The sequence below is a fragment of the Mus caroli genome, unplaced genomic scaffold (assembly GCF_978045245.1).
Source record: "Mus caroli unplaced genomic scaffold, Mus_caroli_1 scaffold_3, whole genome shotgun sequence".
Lineage (NCBI taxonomy): Eukaryota > Metazoa > Chordata > Mammalia > Rodentia > Muridae > Mus > Mus caroli.
Genome location: NW_028227258.1, coordinates 27,297,435 through 27,319,494, shown reverse-complemented (window position 1 = coordinate 27,319,494; position 22,060 = coordinate 27,297,435). Strand labels below are relative to the sequence as shown.

The 22,060-nt window shown below is 39.1% G+C and overlaps 1 protein-coding gene across 3 annotated transcripts in view; it reads left to right on the top strand.

The window, feature by feature from the left end:
• Tbck (TBC1 domain containing kinase) overlaps positions 1 to 22,060 on the top strand; it is a 158,271-nt gene that overhangs the window by 79,634 nt on the left and 56,577 nt on the right. For all 3 annotated transcript variants that reach the window (XM_021157536.3, XM_029474919.2, XM_029474920.2), the window contains exons 22-23: positions 810 to 971; positions 20,209 to 20,384. In XM_021157536.3, coding sequence (XP_021013195.1) covers positions 810 to 971; positions 20,209 to 20,384 — 338 coding nt within the window. The remainder of the gene's footprint in view (positions 1 to 809; positions 972 to 20,208; positions 20,385 to 22,060) is intronic.

Below are 22,060 nucleotides of genomic sequence, written 5' to 3'. Positions count from 1 at the left end.
CTGAGGACAGTTTTCTACTAAATTGTCTTGCTTTCTAGGTGTTCTCTGTTAACACCTGGTTCTACTTCCTAAACTGGGAGTTCTCTAGAAATTAATCCTATTTTATGAGTATGTAATGATTTAATCAGGTATGGCTATGTAATGAAGAGCCATACTTTTAACTGCAATGCACATGATGAGTGGAATGGCAGGTGAGGTAGCCTACGTGCTTTCGCCTAGAAAGATAGTCACAGTGTTATTAAGTGAGAATAAAGCTGTATTTTTTTTAATTAATAGATTTTTGGTAGGAATTTGATAAAGTAATTGTATATGATACACAATGGAAATGTTATCTATTGTATATAGAGCAATCCCAAAGTTCATCTGCAGATATAAACATGTGTAAATAGTTACGAAAAATTCTGGGGAAAATTCTGAATGAAATATACCAATTATTAATGGAATTCAAAAAATGTAATCTTTGACTAACTTGATATCAATTTGAAGCACTTTAGGAAGCTGTGAATTAATGAAGTCAGGGTTAGAGCGTTGACTGAACAGTTAAGAAATAACTTACTGCTTTTATAGAGAACCAGAACTTGGTTCCTGTTACCCATATGGGTAGTGCACAGATAGATATCTGTAACTAAGGCTCGAAAGGTGCACGCACACACACTGTCAAGCATTTTATCAGCACAGTTTAACATATTAGTTCTTAAGTAATAACCTTGATCTTAAAGTAATAATGATCATTTACTTAGTAATCCAGCTCCTATTATTTTTGACAAATTTGGATTTTGTTTAAGTATGTTTTATAAAACTTCCTACAGATGTATTTCCACTGCACAAAATTTTCCACCTCTGGGATACATTACTGCTCGGAAATTCCTCTTTCCCATTCTGCATTGGAGTAGCCATCCTCCAGCAGCTGCGGGACCGTCTTTTGGCCAATGGCTTCAATGAATGCATCCTTCTCTTCTCTGACTTACCAGGTATGTGTCTAAATGAAGGAATCACCGAATGCAATTTTGACTATAAAATGATGTGCTCTTTCAGCCATGTGAGAAAATCATTCCACTTACACCCTATTTCGATGGTCAGGATAATCAGTGCTTTGTGCTAGCCTGGGAATGAGAGGCTAACTTGGGTCATACTAAGCCACTATGGATTATTTCCATCACAGTACTGCCACCAGAAGGGTAAAAGGTCATGGCTGTGGGAGTAACATATTTACCCTTTGCTTAGGACCCATCCATTTATCTTCAGCTGATAGAGAGTAAACAACGGCCACTCAGGAAGGTGTTTGAAAATATGTTTATATGAGGAGGCTAATTCACATGGAACTTTGCTCCCTCTGGCCACAGCTGCTTGGTAACAACTTAACAAGTTTAAGAGGAGGAAGCACTGTCCTAAAAGGAAAATAACCCAAGCTTTATAGAAATATGTTATGTAATATAAGATAGCGACTACGCTGTATGCGGTATTACAAGAAGTTTGAAAGCCTTGGGAAGGCTATTCCAATGCAGAAATACAGAAGACAGCTAAGGTTTCGTTCTTGGGGTTGGAAAGATAAGGTGTATGTGGTTACCTAAGGTAGAATGCATTTACAAAATATGGAAGAAGCTAAGTGTTTTTAAGATACAACATTTGAACTGAAAAAGAGACTCAGCCCTTAAGAGTCCTTGCTGTTCTTGTAACCCACCCAGGTTTGGTTCGCAGCACTCACATGGTGGCTAACAACCATCCATAACTCTAATTCTAAAGGATCCAGTGCCCTCCTGCCTCTGTGGGCATGAAGCACATATGTGGTACATACATGCAGGAAACATTCATAAATATAGAATAAACATAGAATAAAAATAAACCTTTTTTCATTCATTTATTCATTCACTTTACATCCTGATCAGTTCCCCACCCTCCTCTCCTCCCACCTTAACAATTACCTCCCCCCATTACCCCTTCCCTTCTCCTCAGAGAAGGGGAAGCCCCCCTTTAGTACCTCCTTCCCCGGGGACATTCAGTCCCAGCAGGACTAATCACCTCCTCTCCCACTGAGGCCCAACCAGGCAGTATCCAGTTAGGGGAAGGGGATGCAATGGCAGGCAACAGACTCAAAGACAGTTCCCTCTCCAGTTGTTATGGGGCCCACATGAAGCCCAAGCTGCACATCTGCTCCAAATATGAGGGTGCCTGGGTCCAGCCCACGCATGCTCTTTGGTGGTCCAGGCTCTGTGAGCCTCCTTGGGCCTCTGAAGGTCTTCTTGTGGTGTCCTTGGCCCTCCAGCTCACTCAGTTCTATCCCCACAAGCCTCTCCAAGCTCTGCCTGATGTTTGGCCATGTGTCTCTAGAGCTGTTTGCATCTACTGCTGGACAAAGCCTCTCAGGAGACAATTGTGCTAGGTTCCTGTCTGCAAGTGTAGCAGAGCGTCAGGGTTGGCTCTCTTTACATAGGATGTGTACAAGCTGCTGTGCATCTTGTAGGCAGGACAAGTTTTAGGTTGAAGGTTTTGGGGGTGGATTGGTGTTCCCCTTCCTCCACTGGAAGTCCTGCTTGACTACAGGAGTTGGGCACTTCCGTCTCCATATCCTCTCTGATAGGAATCAGCTAGGGTCACCCTCATAGACTCCTGTAGCCTTGCTCCCCACTGATTTCCGTTCTCACTCCCAGCCCTCTCCTGCCCCCCACACACACCTGATACCTATCCCTGTTCCTGCTCCTCACCACCTCTCCTACCCTGTTCCCTCTTCATCTAACCCCTTGATTATTTTGTTCCCCCTTCTGAGTGAGATTCATGCATCCTCCCTTGGGCCTTATTACTTAGCTTCTTTGGGTCTGTAGACTATAGCATGGTTATCCTGTACTTCATGGCTAATGTCCACTTATAAGTGAATACATAACATGTTTGTCTTTCTGGGCCTGGATTACCTCCCTCAGCATGATATTTTCTAGTTCCATCCATTTGCCTGAAAATTTCATGATGTCCTTGATTTTACTGCTAAATACTATTCCACTGTATAAATGAACCACATTTTCTGTATCCATTCTTCAGCAGAGGGACATCTAGGTTGCTTCCAGTTTCTTTCTGTCTTTTTCAAATAAAGATGCTATGAACATAGGTGTCCTTGTGGTATAGTGGGGCACCTTTTGGTTATATGCACAGGAGTGATACAGCTGGGTCTTATGATAGACCTATTCCCAATTTTCTGAGAAACCTCCAAATTGGTTTCTAGCGTGGCTGTACAGGTCTACACTCCTGCCAGCAGTGGAGCAGTGTGCCCCTTGCTCCAATGGTTTCTAGCGTGGCTGTACAGGTCTGCACTCCTGCCAGCAGTGGAGCAGTGTGGCCTTGCTCCAGTCCTCCCCAGCATGTGCTGTCAACTTAGTTTTTTATCTTAGTCATTCTAGTTGATGTAAGATGGAATCTAGAGGCATTTTGATTTTAATTTCCCTGATGACTTAGAACATTGAACATTTCTTTAAGTGTTTCTTTTTTTTTTAATACAAAAATTTTACATTTTCTCACAATTTTCTGGTTCTGTGTTTTTTCCTGGTTCCACTGATGATGCCAGTATTCTCACAGGCACAAGTAATGGTAGTAAATGCATTAAACCATCCGAGAGAGCCCACTGAACACCAAACAAAAGACTAGTGAGGTTTGAGATTATATATTTACTAAACACTTTTAAGAGAAATAAGGAATCTGCCACCTACCTTTGTTTATATTTGGTGAATATTTTCTACTCTACCATCTTTTAAAAGTCTTCATCCTTTGAGGGAAAATAATAACGAAAATGTGTTGGAATAATTTAAAACTTTTCTTTCTCATTTTTTCACAAATTAAAATGTCATCCAATTTATCAAATTTAATTAAAATAAGTTATTTCTTACATTAAGCAATGATAGTTCTGGACTTTATTTTTCAGTTTTTTCTGGAAGGTAGTGAGTAAAAACACAGAAGCCAGTTTCACAAACCCGGAAGCAGTCTGTGCCCCACAGCTGTTTCCCTGCCATCCCAGCTTTGTCAAAGGAACCAGAGGAGGATTGATCGGGATTAAAGGAATTTTTCGGTCAGTTATAAAAATAAGTATGTTGGAAATGTTGATTGTGTATTTTCAAATCTAGTAAACTTGGTTGCTTTCCTTCCAAGCGTAAGTGTCCCACAAATGCTGGTGAAAACATCCATGATGATGGCTTAAAGGCAAATTTGTGACCAGTGCTAACTCAGCTAGCGCAGTTTGTAATAGAGACCTCTGAAGGCAGAGCCCTAGCATGAACTAAGTAGTTGAAGTGCAGCCCTCTCTTCACCTTTGAAAGTAGGATGCATCTACTGATGGGCAGCGCCCTGACCCACTGCGCTGTTCTGCCTGCTCAGCAGGTTTTACTCACTGGATGTGATTCCCCTTACTGAGAAAAGCTCATGAGAAATGCGTTTACCCTTAAGTGACCCATGTTTCATTTTTAATGATATTGTACTTGGGTGGGATATTTTTCTCAAGTAGATTTAAAGAATTTCATTTTTTAGCATGCTAAGTTCCCAACTTGAAAGTTGCTTGAAGAACTTTGGAAGTAGCCATTGACAACCCTAAAATGTAAATGCAGACCAACACATACACAAACTAACATGTTCAGAGTATTAGACAATAATAGTGTCAAAGAATAGATAGGCTAACTATATTGTACTTCTAATTTTAAGGCCAGGATCAGCATTGAGTTTACCTAAGTAAATACATTGTGTTGAAGTAAAATCCCACTGAAGGTTTAACCAACTAGGTCATGGGAACCGTAGAGAAGTGGTTTAATCTCTGTATCCATTTCCTCATCTCTAACTCTGATAATGACAGTATTTCCTGTCAATAGATCACTGTGTTAAATTAGTACAGATAAAGAACTTAGAGCAGGAGAAGACACTGATGTCCAACAAGGATATCTTCTGCTAAATATGCAGCTTGGAAACATGGGTCCCTCCATCTGTAGTCTTTGGTTGGTGGTTTAGTCCCTGGAAACTCTGGGTGGTGGGGGGTCAGGTCTGATTGATTGATACTGTTGTTCTTCCTATGGGACTGCAAACCCCTTCAGTCCTTCAGTCCTTCCTCTAACTCCTCCATTGGGGTCCCCATGCTCAGTCCGATGGTTGGCTGTGAGAATCCACATCTATATTGGTCAGGTTCTGGCAGAGCCTCTCAGAAGACAGCTCTATCAGGCTCCTGTCAGCAAGCGCTTCTTGGCATCAGCAATGGTGTCTGCGTTTGGTGTCTTTATATGGGATGGATCCCCAAGTGGGGCAGTCTGTAGATGGCCTTTCCTTCAGACTCTGCTCCACTCTTTGTCCCAGTATTTCCTTTAGACAGGAGCAATTATGGGTTATTAGGGAAATAACACCCTTCACAATACTCACAAATAATATAAAGTATCTTGGTGTGAGTCTAGCCAAGCAAGTGAAAGATCTGTATGACAAGAACTTCAAGTCACTGAAGAAAGAAATTGAAGAAGACTTCAGAAGATGGAAAGATCTCCCATGCTCATGGATCGGCGGGATTAACGTAGTAAAAATGGGCATCTTACCAAATGCAATCTACAGATTCAATGCAATCCCCATCAAAATTCCAACTCAATTCTTCACAGAGATAAAAAGAGCAATTCTCAAATTTATTTGGAATAACAAAAATCCCAGGATAATGAAAACTGATCTCAACAATAAGAGAAATTCTGTGGGAGTCACCATCCCTGACCTCTACTACAGAGCAACAGTGATAAAAACTGCATGGTATTGGTACAGAGACAGGCAGGAAGATTAATGGAATGGAATTGAAGACCCAGAAATTAACCCACACAGCTATGGTCACTTGATCTTTGGCAAAGGAACATGATAAGGTCTGTCAGGCTGTCTTCTGCTTTGCCCCTTTCCAGGCTGCTGTAGCATCCATTTGTCACTAAGGGGATAAAGGTATGTATAAGCAGTCTCAAGGATGAGTAGACCTGAATAAGGCCAGTGTGGCAGTAATTTTACAGTGGATTTCTGTAACTTGAGATGTTTATTTTTTTATTCTGTTGTTATTCTCTTTTATAGAATCTTCTGCAATAATACTATTTTATGTGTTTCAAGTAAATTCTTTTTTAAATTTATTTATTTATTTTATGTATATGTGTACACTGTAGCTGTCTTCAGACACACCAGAAGAGGGCATGGGATTCTATTATAGATGGTTATGAGCCACCATGTTGTTGCTAGGAGTTGAACTCAGGACCTGGAAGAGTGGTCAGTGCTCTTAACCACTGAGGCATCTCCCCAGCCCTCAAGTTCTCTTCTTCCACTGTGAAAGTTCTGAGTGTGAAACTGAGGCTTGAGGCTGGCAGCAAGTGCCTCTTCCCACTTAGCCCTCTCACCAAACCCCATAGCATATTTTTAAGCAATTCACTTAAATATCACATTGTCTATGCTCTATAGATGAGAAAGCCATAGAAATATTTAGGGACTAAAAGTCAAGTTACTAAAACTAAGAGGGAATTAATTGTTCAGCTAGGGAAACTCCTTAGTACTCTGTCTCATTATTGTCCTTTTTACACCCAATATGGAAATGAACAATGAGAATGAGAAAATAAAGAACCTTTGGTTTCTGTTTTAGAACTACATACATCTCAAGGCAATTTGGTGATGTCTAGTGTAGCAAAGAGAAGGGCAGGGCACATTCTTTTGATTTCAAGTTCTTGTAAACCTGTAACATGTTTTTGATAAAGTCGAAAGTTGATCTATTTTCTCACATGCCTTTAAATCAAAAAACAATATTAAGCTGTGTTCTAATTTATAATTTTTTACACTGATATGATCCAAGCTTTCCTTTATATATAGCATGCTGTTACAGCATAAATCACAGTATGAGCTGACATGTCACAATCAGTATGCCTCATTAAATTTGAATTTCAAATAGTAAATAAAATAAATACCTTAATGTAAATATGACCCAAATAGTCATTGGTTGAGACTGGATATCTTACATTTGTTTTTCTAAACCTGGAAGTCTTAAGTGTAGATATATAAAATATGCCTTTAAAGAAACTGGAAGATGACTCAGCCACAAAAAAACGTTTCCTGCCAAGCCCAACACCCTAAGCTCTATCCCTAGGACCCACATGGTGGAAGGAGAGAGCACACTCCTACAAGTTGTCCTTTGATCTCCTCAGGTGCACTGTGGATTCACATCTGTGCACTCATGCTTACACACACACACACACACACACACATATTTGTTAAAATAATAAAATTATTTTTAAGAATGGGAGGAAGATATGGGAAAATAAGGAATCAAGTACTACATGTGTATGTTTCGTTTGCCAGCTTTTGTTTTTCAAATTAGAATAAAATGTAATGGGTTTCATTATGGCATTTTCATTCATATATATATATACACATACATATATATATATATAATATATACACACTATATATCCTATATATGTATATATAATCTTTATTGTAGAGTATAGTCAAGTGGCATATTTTTATCATTACATATCATACAGGAAAAACAACTTTATGTAGCATAGCATTAAAAAGGTTACTTTGAATTTACTTTATTCATTATACAAGGTTAAAATTTCTCAGTTTGAAACCATGAATGTATAACATTTATGAATAATGAACATTTAGTAGCTGTTCCCTCCTTGTTTTAAGCCTCAGTAAATAATGTTTAGATAGAAGAAGAAGGCCTCTTAACTCTGGAATGATATGGTAATTTCTTTCCCAATAGTATAATGGAATGCTAAATTGTTATTTAGGCTCCCCACTTGGGAAATTCTAAACATTTGGCTTTTGTGTGTTTCTGTGAGATAGCTTCTAAGTGTATGCATACAGTTGATGGCATGCCTGTCAGAACAGGGGAGTATGATTGGCAGGAACCAAGAAACAGGTCAGATGCATACAGGCCCATGCTAGATTCTTCTTAAGTTCATTTTCTAACATAATTGCAGGCAGGCACTACTAATCAAAAATATATAGGTTATATTTAGGAATTACTAATTATAGTTGATTCAGGTATGAGGTGAACAAAGATAAGTTAAATAATTTCTTACTTACTAATTGTTTTTCAATATTTATTAATTGCATCCTCTCAAAGTTGTTGCCTAGCAGAACTGAATTCCAAAATGTCCAGTTATAATAACTATTAATAGAATCGCTATTAAACATTTCATGATAGCAAGATGATGTTATTTTTCGTCACGTGGCATATTTTTATCTTGTTACATACTATATAGAAAAAACAACTTAATGCATCATAGCACTAAAAAGGCTGCTGTGTGTTTACTTTATACATAGAATAAGGTTTAAAATTTTTCAATTTGAAACCATGATAGTAGAGCATTATGAATAATTAACATCCAGTAGACATTACCTGTTTATTTTAAGCCTCACAAAAAAAGAAATCTTAGACAGTTTTCTCATTTCTATCACTGTTGGTCAACTTAATTGGATTAGTTTCTTTTCTATTACTGTTAAAAAAAAAATGACCAAGGTAGCCGGGCGTGGTGGCGCACGCCTTTAATCCCAGCACTCGGGAGGCAGAGGCAGGTGGATTTCTGAGTTCGAGGCCAGCCTGGTCTACAGAGTGAGTTCCAGGACAGCCAGGGCTACACAGAGAAACCCTGTCTCGAAAAACCAAAAAAAAAAAAAAAAAAAAAAGAAAAGACCAAGGTAACACATAGAAGAATATATTTGTGCTTATAGCTCCAAAGCATTGCAGTCCCTGATGGCAGGGTGGAGGCATCAGGCAGTAGACATGGTGTCTGGTACAGCAGCTCAGGACTCACATCTTGACCTGCAAGCACAAAGCAGTGAGAGCAACCTAAGAATGGCTCCAGTCACTAAATTGTCAAAGCTTACCCCCAGTGACTTACTTTCTGCAGCCAGGCACACCTCCTAGCCTCCCAAACAGCACCACCAACTGGGGACCAAATCTTCATAGCCTGTGACTGCGAGGGACATCTCATTCTACCTGCCACACTAATTAAGCACTCGTGTTACTGAGAACACTCTGTTGAACTTAGTTTCTTTTGAGTAGATTCATCCCCTACCATGGATATTTTACCTGCTAAAGGTGTTTTTGAATGTCTGGGTGTGTTGCTCAGAGATAGAGCACTTGCTAGTGTGCACAGGCTTAGAATTCAGTCTGTGCTGTTGTTGGCTCAGGTTTGTATGTGTACTGCTGCTATTTCCTCTTTGTTCATTTTAGAACAAGAAATGCAGTAGATTAGAAATAGAATACAATAATATGCGTGTTTAATAGTAATGTGCTCAGTTATCTGAATTCTCAGTTTCACACTTCACGACCTTATGTGATGCAGAGTTTGAGGGAATGCATTCTCTGAGAACAGAAGGCTTTGGATACAAAAACAAACACTCATTTGCTCAAAAGCACAGACCAATTTTGTCATTTTAGCTAAAACATTTTCATTTATGAATCAGAGGTATTAGAAATATAAACATAAATGCTTAGCCAATGAAAAGGTAACATGGTATTATTGCTGTGACTTAGGACAGCCATCACTGGAATAAACAGTCCCCAGCTCTGATGTTTCCATTGTTTGGTACCTAATATAGCAAAAGAACTATCAAGTAATTATAGGCGCTCTAAAGCCTTTGCCAAGTAAATATAGACTTGTGCAATTATATGGCAAGTTTCAAAGAATTTTAGGGATTTTTAACTATACAAATAAAAAGTGGTCTGTATTCAATTAATAGATTCTGTCATCTAGGAATAAATATAAATATAAATAAAATAAGTTATAATGATATATTTTTTATAAGACAGGATCTCATTTTTCCCTACTAGCCAGGAACTTGAAATTTAGCCAAAGGTGACAGTGAATTCCTGATCTTCCTGTCTCCACCCCCCAGTGCTAGGATTAAAGTGTAGGCTTCCATGCCTAGACTACTGTGGTCAAACCCAGAATTTCCAACATGCTAGGCAGGTATTCTCTTAAGTGAGCTATATCTCCACAGCAGGTTACAACAGTACTTTTATACTCCAGGAAGTACTAATACCACACAATTTTAAGCCCTATAAGACTTAGGGCAAATATTAATGATTATAGCTAAAAGACTGCTAATGTATGACCTCTTTGTTACTTTAAGTAACTGAGGGATACAAAATGTAAAGAGAAAAGCTTTCTCGATAGGAGAAAGAAAGTACTGAACAGAGGAACTATTTGTAAATGTCTTGTACTCAGAACCAATAGGACACTAGCAAGAAAAGAAAAGAGAAAATATAGACTGAAAAGCATCATTGTGGGCTGTGTGGGGGGTGTTTTTAAAATTTTCTAAATATATCTTCTTTTAAGTGTCTTTGAAAAATAAAAAATATTGTCAAAAGCATTGTCGGATACCAAAAATGGGAATAATATGTTGATACTCATGGAGCAGCCGTGTTCCTCTGCCTTCTCCTCCAGACGCTCCAGCTTGTGGAGAGCAGAGCGTCCTCACAGGGAATCTCGGATCCAGGGGAAGCAGCTCATTCGCATGGCGGTTCAGGGCCAGCTCTGCCTGTAAAGCCCATGCTGCTCTACCCAACACTTTGGATCTGGTAACTACCCACGTTCTCCTCAGGCTGGGGCATCATCACGGCCTGCACACGCCTGTGTCTATGGCTGTGGATGTCTCAGAGTTCCTGTGGGATGGGCATAGAAGAAGCTGCCTATGGAGCCTTTATCTTTGTCCCTTCACTTCCAGTCAATCCTAAGTTACACATTACCTTAAGGATCCATTCTAGATGCCAATTAAATTTTTTTGAGCTCAAACATTGTTAAGTATACTTAGATGGAATATTAACTTATTTTGAGCTGAAAAGTTATTAAGCATAAATTTAAAAAATAGTTACTTTGAGGAGTTTTTCAGGGTGTAGGGTATGATTGTGTGGCTGCCTAAAAAAAAGTCATGAAAATTCATTTTCGTGAAATTTCAATTTACATTCAGCCTTGTTAGTGAGACAACAGGGTATAGCTACTTCATTATTTTTGAAAATCTTAAAATGCATTATTTCTAAGCTAAAATAAATAATTTGTGGAAATACAAATCCAAAAACAGAGCCCATAAAGGCTATCATATGTTACGTGACTCCAGGAAGCCAGAGATTTTTCATAACACTGACCTATGAAGTACTCTTAAAACATAAAACTGGGGACTGTGGAGATGGTTCCGTGGATAAAGCATTTGTCCCACAAGAATGAAGACTGGAATTCAGATCCTCCAAACCCATGGAAAAGCCGTGGAGATTCCTAACCACTGCTAATGCTCAGGAGGCAGAGACGGGACCCTGCATGGCTGGCTAGTCACACTGCTAATGCTCAGAGGCAGAGATGGGACCCTGCACAGGCTGGCTAGTCACACTGCTACAAGTGGTAAGCTCTGGGCTCTGCAGGTCACATGGAGGCACAGTAGAGGATGACCCCCACCACCAATGTCAAGTCTTCTCAGGTGGGCGTATACAGGTACACATACATATGAAGAAAAGAAACACTTCTATACATTAGCAACAAAAGAAAATTGAAGTCAGGGTCGGTCAGTGTTTTGTAATTACCTTGAAAACAGAGAGTGAACTGAAGTCATCCATCTTAGAACCAGTCCCACGTTTTCAAACGCCCAGTAAGAAGGTCTTCACCGTGGTGGAAAGAGTAGTTATCTTGTAACTCTGAGAATTTATGAGCAGTTCAAAAATTATCTGATCATTTATATCGTTGTTAACATATTTCCTTCATCATACTACCAATGAAATTAGTTTTATTGGCCTTCCTTATTGTCGACTATCTTGGTTTTCAAATCACTCAAAGTGTGTATATACATATTAAAGCCAACTGTAAAATACTTAAAATGAGACACTAGGGCTGGAGAGAAGGCTCAGCTTTCAAGAGCACTTGTTGCTCTTGTAGCAAACAGGGTTCTCTTCTACCACCTACACTGTAGCTCCTAGCCACATCTCTCTTCTGTCTCAAGGGGCCCAGCACCCTCTTCTGACTTCTGTGGGCATCAGGCATGCAAGTGGTATGCAGACACATGCAGGGAAAACCCTCACAAAATGAAATGAACCTTTTTTTAAAATCAGAAACTAACTTTGAAATTCCTCACATTTGCTGCTAATACCACAAGGAAGAATTTAAAGACCAAACTGCTTTATAATTTAAAGTAATATAGTTCATGTATTTTCTGAATATGATTTGTATTTTAGTAAAACAGTAACACTTGTGGGTTTGTTTTATTTCTGCCCTCCTCCTGACCTCTCTATCTGTTTACATTTATGGTGCACACACACACACACACTCACACACACACACACAGATTGAAAGTACTCTGATGTGCTGCCTCTTTAAACTGTGGTCTTCAACAAAATAGAAATAACTTCACCCTGTGGGTGCAGAATGCAGTGAATCTGCTGAGTCGGATCTCAGCAAAAGCACTTTATAGCAGTGTGCCAGAGCCGAGGGGGACGAGGGCTGGAGTGCCTATGTCCTCAGAACCTTGTTAGAGGGAACATTCTTATTCTCATAAGAAACTATATCTAATTGAAAATATTTCACTTATTTCCAATTGCCTGGGAAGTGCTTATCAGATTTGTTCTAGTTGCCACAAAAAATCCAAAGTTCCTGTTTTATTTCTGATTCCCCATAAGGTATTAAAGGGAGAAAATGTCTGCTCTGCGGCTGCCCTGAGCTGTCTTCCCAGCTGCCCCTTTGTTCCTTCTGAGGTGTGAGGCTTGCCGTTTAGCACCACCTGCTGATTTGCACTATGATGTCTGTCTACTCCATTGCAACTGATCAAGAAAGATACACTAAGGGTAGAGAAACAGTGCACATGGATCATTGCATTTTTAATTATGTATCTCTTCATTGCAGGAATGGTAAGTGCTTTAGCAACTGCACCAGCAATTACACGTGCATAGGGTCTTTGCAAAGGGAGTGAATTAGAGCCAATTTCCCGAGAATATTCTACCTTCTTTCCTCCTAGACATTGCCAAGGCTGCATTTATGTACCTATCCATCCATCCATTCCACAGATACTGCAGACTTCCTACAAAGAATGTGTGCATGTCTAATGACATAAGTGTATGTGTGCATAACTAGTCTTGTAGCTAGATTCTGTTCTTTGCTATTTGTCAGAAAGCATTCATGAATCATTATTTAAAGTGACTGACACTTTCAAGTTATCTTAATTATATATGTTGTAACTGTGTTGTTTGAACAGGTCATTGGTTCTGTAATTTTTTTTTTTTCAGTTAGGAAAATCAACTTCCCTCAAGGAACTGCTGTGTGTAATCAACAGGATTGGAAATGTAGCAGCGCTAAGGGATTGGGTGGATTCCTTTACATTAGCCCAGATTAGCCCAGGCTGCTAGGGGGAAACAGGCTAAGGATGCTTATGGTATAAGAAAGGTAGTGAGATAAGATTTAGGAGTGTGTGTGTGTGTGTGTGTGTGTGTGTGTGTGTGTGTGTGTAATTGGGGACTAGTAGAGATTTTTAAGTGATAAAATGATCAGCATAGTTTGAAGATTGGAGTGCAGATGACCTGGAATTGGTTAGGCTTGGTTACAACAGCCTCCGCTGAAAACAACCTAATTAAAGAGAATATAATGCTCTAAATATTAAGTAGTTCTTCCTTTTCCCAAAACATGAAAGCTTGTTGCTCCCTTCGAGTTGTTCAATTTAGACATGATCTGTGGATCTGAAGAGGAGTATGATGGGGATAAGTAATGCAAAAACCTTATATGCACCACCAAAAGTGTCACCAACATCTAGAACAAAACAACAAGGCGAGAGCTAGGAGTTCTGTCTGTAAAACATCCGGGAATGCTTAGCGCTGAGAAAACTCACCTGCTTTGTTTCAGCATTTTCAAGCAGGGAAGCATCCAAAGCATGGAAATGGGCTGTAAGGACACCTTGCTCCCTATCTGAGATACCTGTGCTTATTCATTTAACACATGCTTAGCAAACTTTCCTCTCTGGCAGGCATCGTATCATGCAGTTGGGACATAGAAATAAATAAGATGCCTTACCACTGTGTACAGCATAGTTAGAAAGCATGGAACTGAGAAAAGAGCACAGGATTTGAAACCTCACACTGCCCTAATACAGGAAGGAGGCAGATAAAGTGAGGAGACAAAAGGGCTGAGGTCCTTGTGTGGTGGTAGTGGTGGGGACACTGGCCCTGTGCTGGTTAGGGGCATTGCATGGGGTGCTGAGGAACTTGGCCATGCTTTGTATATAATCTGAAAGTGGTAAAAAGGAAGGGTATAGTATAGTATGTGCATTCTAGGAAAATCATTCAAGCTATGGTGAACCTTCAAAATTCTGTTCACTGAGAAATGAGAAGAGAGTTATCCAAGAATATATTCAGAAATATAGTAAAAGAGTTTTTATTGAAGAGCTCTTTACAAAAATACACTTCATGGCAAAGTCTTGAGTGCCTTAAGATGACCGCTTTCTCTAATACTGGGTCTCTTCCTTGCTCATGCACCTTGTATTGCACACATCCTCCTTACGCACAGTCCTTAAATATGGGACGCTGGGCTCCTGGCAGGTCCTGGGTCTTTGGAAGACCTAGAATCTATATCATATTGTAAATATTAATTTTAATTATTCTTTATTTAAAGCAATAGTAATCAACCTTTCTAATGATGAAACCCTTTAATATAACTGTAGTGACCCCAACTTCAAAATTATTTTTGTTGCTTCTTCATGACTGTAATTTTGCTACTGTTATGAATCACATAAGTATATGTAGTTCCTGATGGTCTTAGGTGACCCTGTGAAAAGGTCATTTGACACCCAGAGGGCTTTCCACCCACATGCTGAGAACTGCTGATCTAAAGACATTAGATGATGATAAAGATACTACCAACCTGAGGGTCCGGCGCAGTTTTCTGTGTAAAGGGTTCTTCATGGTGTGCAGTGTTTGTTTTGTTTGTCATGGTCTCTGCTGATAAGTTAAGCCTGTTCTAGTCTATCTTCTGGAGTTCCGAGTCCCATTGTAGTAGTTTTGGAAAGTTTTCATGTCTCTAGGCATCAGTACTTAGAGTTCATCTTACCTTCTTTTTCCAAACAAATTTTACATTCCAAAATGTTAATTGTTGAAGGACTGCTGCATATATGAACATACAGAGACTGTGACAATATGCAAAAACCTGTACAAGTTCAAGTCAGATAGAATCCCAGCAAGGAGAAGGGGTTGAACACAGAGTCCCACTCCAAACCAAGAAGCTGTTTGCAATTGATAGCTGCTGGGAGAGAGAGAAGCAGTGTTCCTCGGGGGCGGGGATGTGATACCAGGTATAATACCAGTCCACTCAGTGCCTGGCCTCATGCCCCAGGGTCAACACAAAATGAACTGTATGTATGTTTGTGCTTTGGTTTGGTTTGCTTTGGTTTGGTTTGCTTTGGGTTGGTTGCTTTCTAAGATTTCTAAGAAGGAATTTGGTGAGTTGGGAGTTGGAGTGGGATCTGAAAAGAGTTAGGGATGGAAAAAGAATATAATCAAAATAATATATTGTATGAAATTCTCAAAAATAAATAAAACATTAAAAATAAAAAATAGTTGTTGAAAACAGTCAATTATTCGATTGAAAATCATCAGTATTCTAACATTTTTGTAGTCTGAGACATGAAGCTCTAGGACTAGGGAGAAGGCTCAGCACTGGCTGCTCTTACAGAAGACCTGGCTTCCATTCCCAGCACCATCATGGCAGCTCCCCACTAGTACCTGGGCATCCAGTACTCTCTTCTGGCCTCCATTAGCAGAAGGCATGCACACACTTGGCACACATACATACATGTGGGTAAAACATTTTCTTACACAAAATAAGGTTTTTGAAAAAAAAAAACCTGAAAGTTTGTGAAGGTTTGTGCAGTTAACAGTTAATATGCAATTCTAAATCAAGTATCTATAAATTTCAAACATAAAGAAACCTTAAAGGAAAATATGTAAAAATTGTTTTTTTTATTTCTTCTATTTAGACATATTTTCATAAAATGTGTAGATTTGCATTATCTAACTCAATGCATTGTGACAGTTGTCAGCATATATGTAAATCTCACCCCAGATACAGAATAGTCTTATCAGCCCAGAAAACTTTTTCTTTCTACCTTCTAATAGATATGCTCTTCTTCCATAGCAACTTATGTCTTCCTTACCTCATTCTGTCAACCTACAAGAGCTTTAGTGGCTGGGGCTTTTATTTCTTGAGTTGTTTGTTTTGATTTTTCGTTTTATTTTAATGAGATGAACTGAACTCAGGTGAGTGCAAGAGCTGGTGTTGAGATTGTGAATTCTAGCAACAGCACTATCTGAAAATGATGTCAACCTTTAATCATTACTGAAATAGCGTCTCACCCATGTTGAGTGCTTCCATATGGAGAAGTACCAGGCAAGGGGTGGATGGATGAGCAGAGCCATGGGCTTCAGATGCTGCCAAGAGCTGTCACTTAGCAAATGGACCCTCTTGATGTTAGGAACTTGAAGGACAGACAGGGGTTTAATAGAAAGGGCTAAAAATGGAAATGCACTGGGTCAGAGTGGAAGGGAGCCTCCATTCTTCTACATAGGTAACCTCAGACTTGTCCTAAAAAGGTCTCTGTTAGTGAGAGGATCCCAAGTAAAGGAGCCTGGACTGAGAATGCAGACATGTACAGGAGTGTGGCCAGCATTCACAAAACAGTTAGCTAATAAAGTTTTAATCATCCTAGTACTTTATTGGCTTCCCATTTACCTTTTGAATTATGCGCTGGTCATTTCTCTGGGTCTGTAGTGTCTAACTACGGTTTACAGAATTGAGGCAAATGTAAGAGTTTTGTAATCTCATCATTTCCCTTGCCTTCCATAACTCGCAGTTTTGCTGATGAAGAGGGCAACTACGCTGGTTCTAACCCACAGTGTAGTTTCTGTTAGTGTTCACCTTTGTCTGTGAACACACTAGAAAAGCCACAGCAAAGCCTTCTCACAGCTGCTGCTCTTCCTTTCTTCTGTTTCACACCTATCCAGTTACCTTGAGGACATTCTCCTTTTAACCCTTGACATAGTCACAATTACATTACTACCCTTACCTGTCAAGTCTAATATCTAGATAATTGTTGCTCCATTCCTTTTTGTTTCTCTATCACAAGAAACAAATATTATATTTTCTGCTTTTCAAATTATTGTTAAGTATATAGTTGATATTGATAAACATAAATTATAGTCTAGCTTTTATCATTTTTCTTTAAAGAGCTTGGCCTTATTACAGAGTGTTAATATCTGATGGGTCTTATTTTTTTAATTTGGATTCATTCTTTATTAATGTGTGTCTGGTTTAAAATTTTTAAAACTTCGTTCAAGAATGTAGCTCTCTAGATCTAATTAGGACACTCACTCCAAATGTTAAGCAAACTTCATAATTTCTGAGCCATTAATTATCTTTGTAAAGACTAGTAATTTACCTTGAATAGTGCAAGAACTCAGTAAATGGATATAGGTAACCTTTTCTATTAGCATGGAGAAATAGTGTTCGGACTTACATCCACACTTAGGCGTCATTAACACTCTTCTCTTCACAGTCGTCGGGAACAGAAAACATTGGCCCTGTGGGAATTCTCTACTTCTGACAACTTTAAAACAGTTTTAAGTTTAACACTTTTGAAACTTTGTCTAACAAAAGCACTTCTTTGTTAAATGGATATTATTATTATTATATCATTATGAAATTTGAAAGTACCAAGATCCTGAGAGCACATAAAAGGAGTAAGTCATGCCAGTTTTCTCAAATTCAGTTTTGACCTGACTTCTGAGAGAAGACAGTAGATCCCTTCCTAGCTCAGGAGGAAGAAGATGCGACCCTGAGGCACTGTGGTCAGTGAAGTCACCTCCAAGCAGAATCGAGATATAAAAGGTGTGTTGCCGTCTGTGTACTCTCTCATGAGGGCTCCTGGGAAGTGAGGAGACTCCTATTATCAAGATGAAGTAAATCAAGAAAATGAATGTCTTACCCCCGTTCCAAAAAGAGTTAATATAGAGGAGAGCCAAAAAAAAAAAAAAAAAAAAAAAAAAGACCTTGCATAATAGTGAAGGGATGTTCAAACATTGGGAATTCAGTAGACCTAAGCCACCATCATTCCTATGAAGACAAAAGGGCTTCAAGAGAGACAGCCTTTTAAATCTGACTTTGCTCACATAGGAAACATGAGATGTGTGTTTATCATGTTAAAGATATTTCAGTTTTTCTAAGAGATATGATACTGATCAGTGAGGATGGAGAAAGTGGGAGTTAGAAAAAATTATTTCACTCAGTCACACACACACAAAAGCCTTCTAGTCTTCATTCAAACCTGATGACCTCAGCATAGGGATTCAGGCTTTATTTACAAATGTAAGATTTTTTTTTAATGCTGGTTCTGTGGATGAGAGATTGGTCTATAAAAATGATTGCACAGCTAATGGTTTATAAGATACAATTGCATTATGCTTTAATTATGGGGAGATTGGGAGACGGACAGGTTAGATGAATGGAGAAAGGGACAGCCACAGTTGAATTAGGTGAAGCCTCCGCAGCCTTTCAGGGTTCACCGCACACCACACCAAGCTGCAGAGCTCGGGAATCAGATGGAGACTGGCATTTTCCTTTGCCAGTGGTGGGGTGGAACCGTGCTGCTGATACGGATCACTGACTTGATTGAAGCTTTTCTGGATGGCAGATGTGTCAAACTGATTTGAAGGCTGGAAATAAAAAATGTACGGACTGAAATTCTTTTTCTTTAGGGACTCCCTAGTATTAAATATACAAAACTTATATAACTGATCATTTCTTCTCTTAGCTATTCAGTATTTAGCCTCAGTTATTATAATTGAAAATTTTCTAAAATAAATTGTTCATAGTTTGTTGTAGACATGTAGGGACAACTCTTAACATCTTATTTTTCTTGTAGATGCTGTTGGTTTTCAGGTTGGTAATGGTAGAAATTTTTAAAAACACTGTACTGGCATCATGTTGAAATAAATTCATTTATGTCTCAAATCTTGTTTAACTTGTTATATAATTGTATGTCAGGAATAACATGTAGAATGTGGATCTAAAATCTGACCTTTTTGTGCAGCCGTGGAACTAACCAGCTGTGAAGTTGGCAAAAGTCTCCAAGAGCAGATAAAGTATTGCCTAGTGAGTCTGGTCTTTCGGAACTGCTGCTTATATTCCAAACCTAATGAATCAGGATGCCTGTGTGATCCTTTAGTAGCTCACACTCCTACCTGGGCAACACACCCAACAGTCATGTTGCTTCCTAGTGTCTTAGCTCATTTTTGCAAAAGAAATGGCTGGAGTAGGATGACCTGACGTCGGGGTCATTGTGAGAACTAAATGGACCAAGAACATACAATAGAAAGCTCTGCCAGGAAATAGGGACCCAGTAAATGCTGTTTTCTCTTCTCCAAAGATTCTCCACTTTGTGATGGCAAACAATCCCAGATCCATATGGCATGCACTTGTTAGCGGTCTATTTCTACAACAAAATACTTGAGACACACAGCTAAAAAAAAAGAAAGAAAGACTGTGTTGTCGGCTCACAGATTCAGAGCTTTGAGTCTATGGTTATGAGTCCTGGCTCTCCTGCCTTTGGGTCTGTGTGTGGAGGTTGAACATTGGTGGCAGGAAACACATACCAAGAAAATAGCAAAAGAGAGCAAGAAGAGGGGATGGGAATTCAATAGCCTTCCAGCCCTGCCAACCACCTTCTGCTAGCCCCAGTCAGAAGTGTGCTTTGTCATTTAAGTTTGTCTATGTCCAATCAGGTCAGTAACCACACAGCATCTACCAAATCTAGTTCATGCCTGTCTCCACTTCTCCTTAAGAGAGCAGGAAACTTATGTCTTTGGATTTTTAAATGCATGTTTTTAATCTATTGCTTATCTAAACCATGATGGAACTGCGGACAAAGTGAGACTAGCTCCATTTCTTGGCTTTAGGAATGAATAAAATGCTAGCATATATAAATAATGTCAAATCCCACACAAGATGAGATGGATATATTTAGTTACAGTTATGATGATGTAATAATAACCAAATAACCCTTATACTTCCAATCACTTATATGCACATTAATATCTACATTGTTTTTGTTGGGTTCCTTTCTACTTAGTTTTCATCCCATACAAATTTAGAAAAAAAATTACATTAACAATACAGTCTAAGTTCTACAGATTTTTCTCTCTTCATATTTTCAACCTAGAAATTGACATTGAACGCTGCGTACGCGAGTCGGTCAATCTGTTTTGCTGGACTCCTAAAAGTGCTACATACAGACAGCATGCTCAGCCTCCAAAGCCGGCCTCGGAGAGCAGTGCAGTGCGAAGCTCAGCGCCTTACTTCTCTGCTGAGTGTCCAGATCCTCCAAAGACAGACCTGGTGCGTATTAGCGAACACGAGTTACAAATCCTACCGTCATTGGTGATCATAATACTGTCACTCGTGTTCTTTCAGTGTAGTTATCTCCTAGTATACAACTGTGACTGTGTTCACAATGTTAATTCAGAAGACCTCTGGCTCCTTTCATGTACAGTAATGAAGGTTGTTTGGACATGTTTCTCCAATGACAAATTTCGTTTTATTTTCTACATAAGCATACCAGCTAGTAATACATCAGCTTGTTATATGAGATCATAGAAGCAAAGGAAGATTTCTTAAAACACATCAATATTGAGTTGTTGATATAATAGGAACATATTCGTTCATAACCAAGGAAATGATGTTGAGAAAACTATCCCATTATGTTTTCGATATTGGCCTTCTTATTAATCAAATTTACAAAATATGTTCAGCCTAACTTTTATTTATAACTTCAGTGTTCCCAAGATCCCACTTTTATATTATCTTAATGATTTTCATGAGATTGGCTTTCAGTTACTATGCATGCATTGTCTTAGTGGTAGTCAGGTGTCCTGATAGAGTAGTAGGAGTAAAAAGGAGCGCTGTAATGATGAGACATTTCAGACTTTGACTTGTTAAACAGTATTTTTCACAATTAGATTTGTTTGTAGTTGAATATTTTTGCATGAATCCACCTTTTTTTTTTTTTTTTTTTTTTTTTGGTTTTTCGAGACAGGGTTTCTCTGTATAGCCCTGGCTGTCCTGGAACTCACTTTGTAGACCAGGCTGGCCTCGAACTCAGAAATCCGCCTGCCTCTGCCTCCCGAGTGCTGGGATTAAAGGCGTGCGCCACCACGCCCGGCCTATGAATCCACCTTTTTACTCTTGATAATTTCTATGATTTTTTTTTATGTTCCAAAAACCTGGATGCATCTATGTTTTGCCATTTCCAATTGCAGCCAATTTGTATTTCTTAACAACAGACAAAGATCTGGGTGAGGAAGAGGCAGCAGCTCCGTGGGTACATATGAGAAAGGTCGTGATAAGCTAGTAAGGGATCTAAGAGAGAGGAATAAGGACCTGCACTAAGAAGTAAATACTTTCACCAGGCTCCCAAAGGTTGGATGGCCTCCCAAGGGGAGAACTGGCATTCACTGGGATAAAACGTAAATATTTAGTGTTATTCTAAAACTATTTTTTTAATTTCATATATATGAATATTTTGTATGTGTCAATGTTTTGCCTGCTTGTATGTATGTGTACCACATATGTGTCTCATGCCCCAGAGGTCAGAAGTATGTGTGTGATCCTCTAAACTACCATGGCCAGCTTGTGTCTGATTCTTTAAAATTCTTTTACAGTAGGAAAAACATGTTCACTATTTAATAGAGTTGGCCTCAAATTTTGACCCTGCCTGATTTTTTGTCATGTAACATTGAATAATCCACAGTCTCTGCACTTACCTATTTGTAAGTGCAAACACACGTGTAACTGGCCTTGTTTTGTGACAAAATACAGAGACACTCGAAGAAGGAAGATGATTTTTGTCTTGCAGTTTCAGAGGTGTTGGTCCGTTATCTCAGGGGTTGTGCAGTAGAACAGAGTAGGTTCATATGATGAGCCAGGAAGCAGGAAAAGCGGGTAAAGAGAGAGGTTAGGCAAGACACGGCCCAAGTGACTCGCTTCCTCCAGCTTGGCCCTACTGCTGTCCTTCC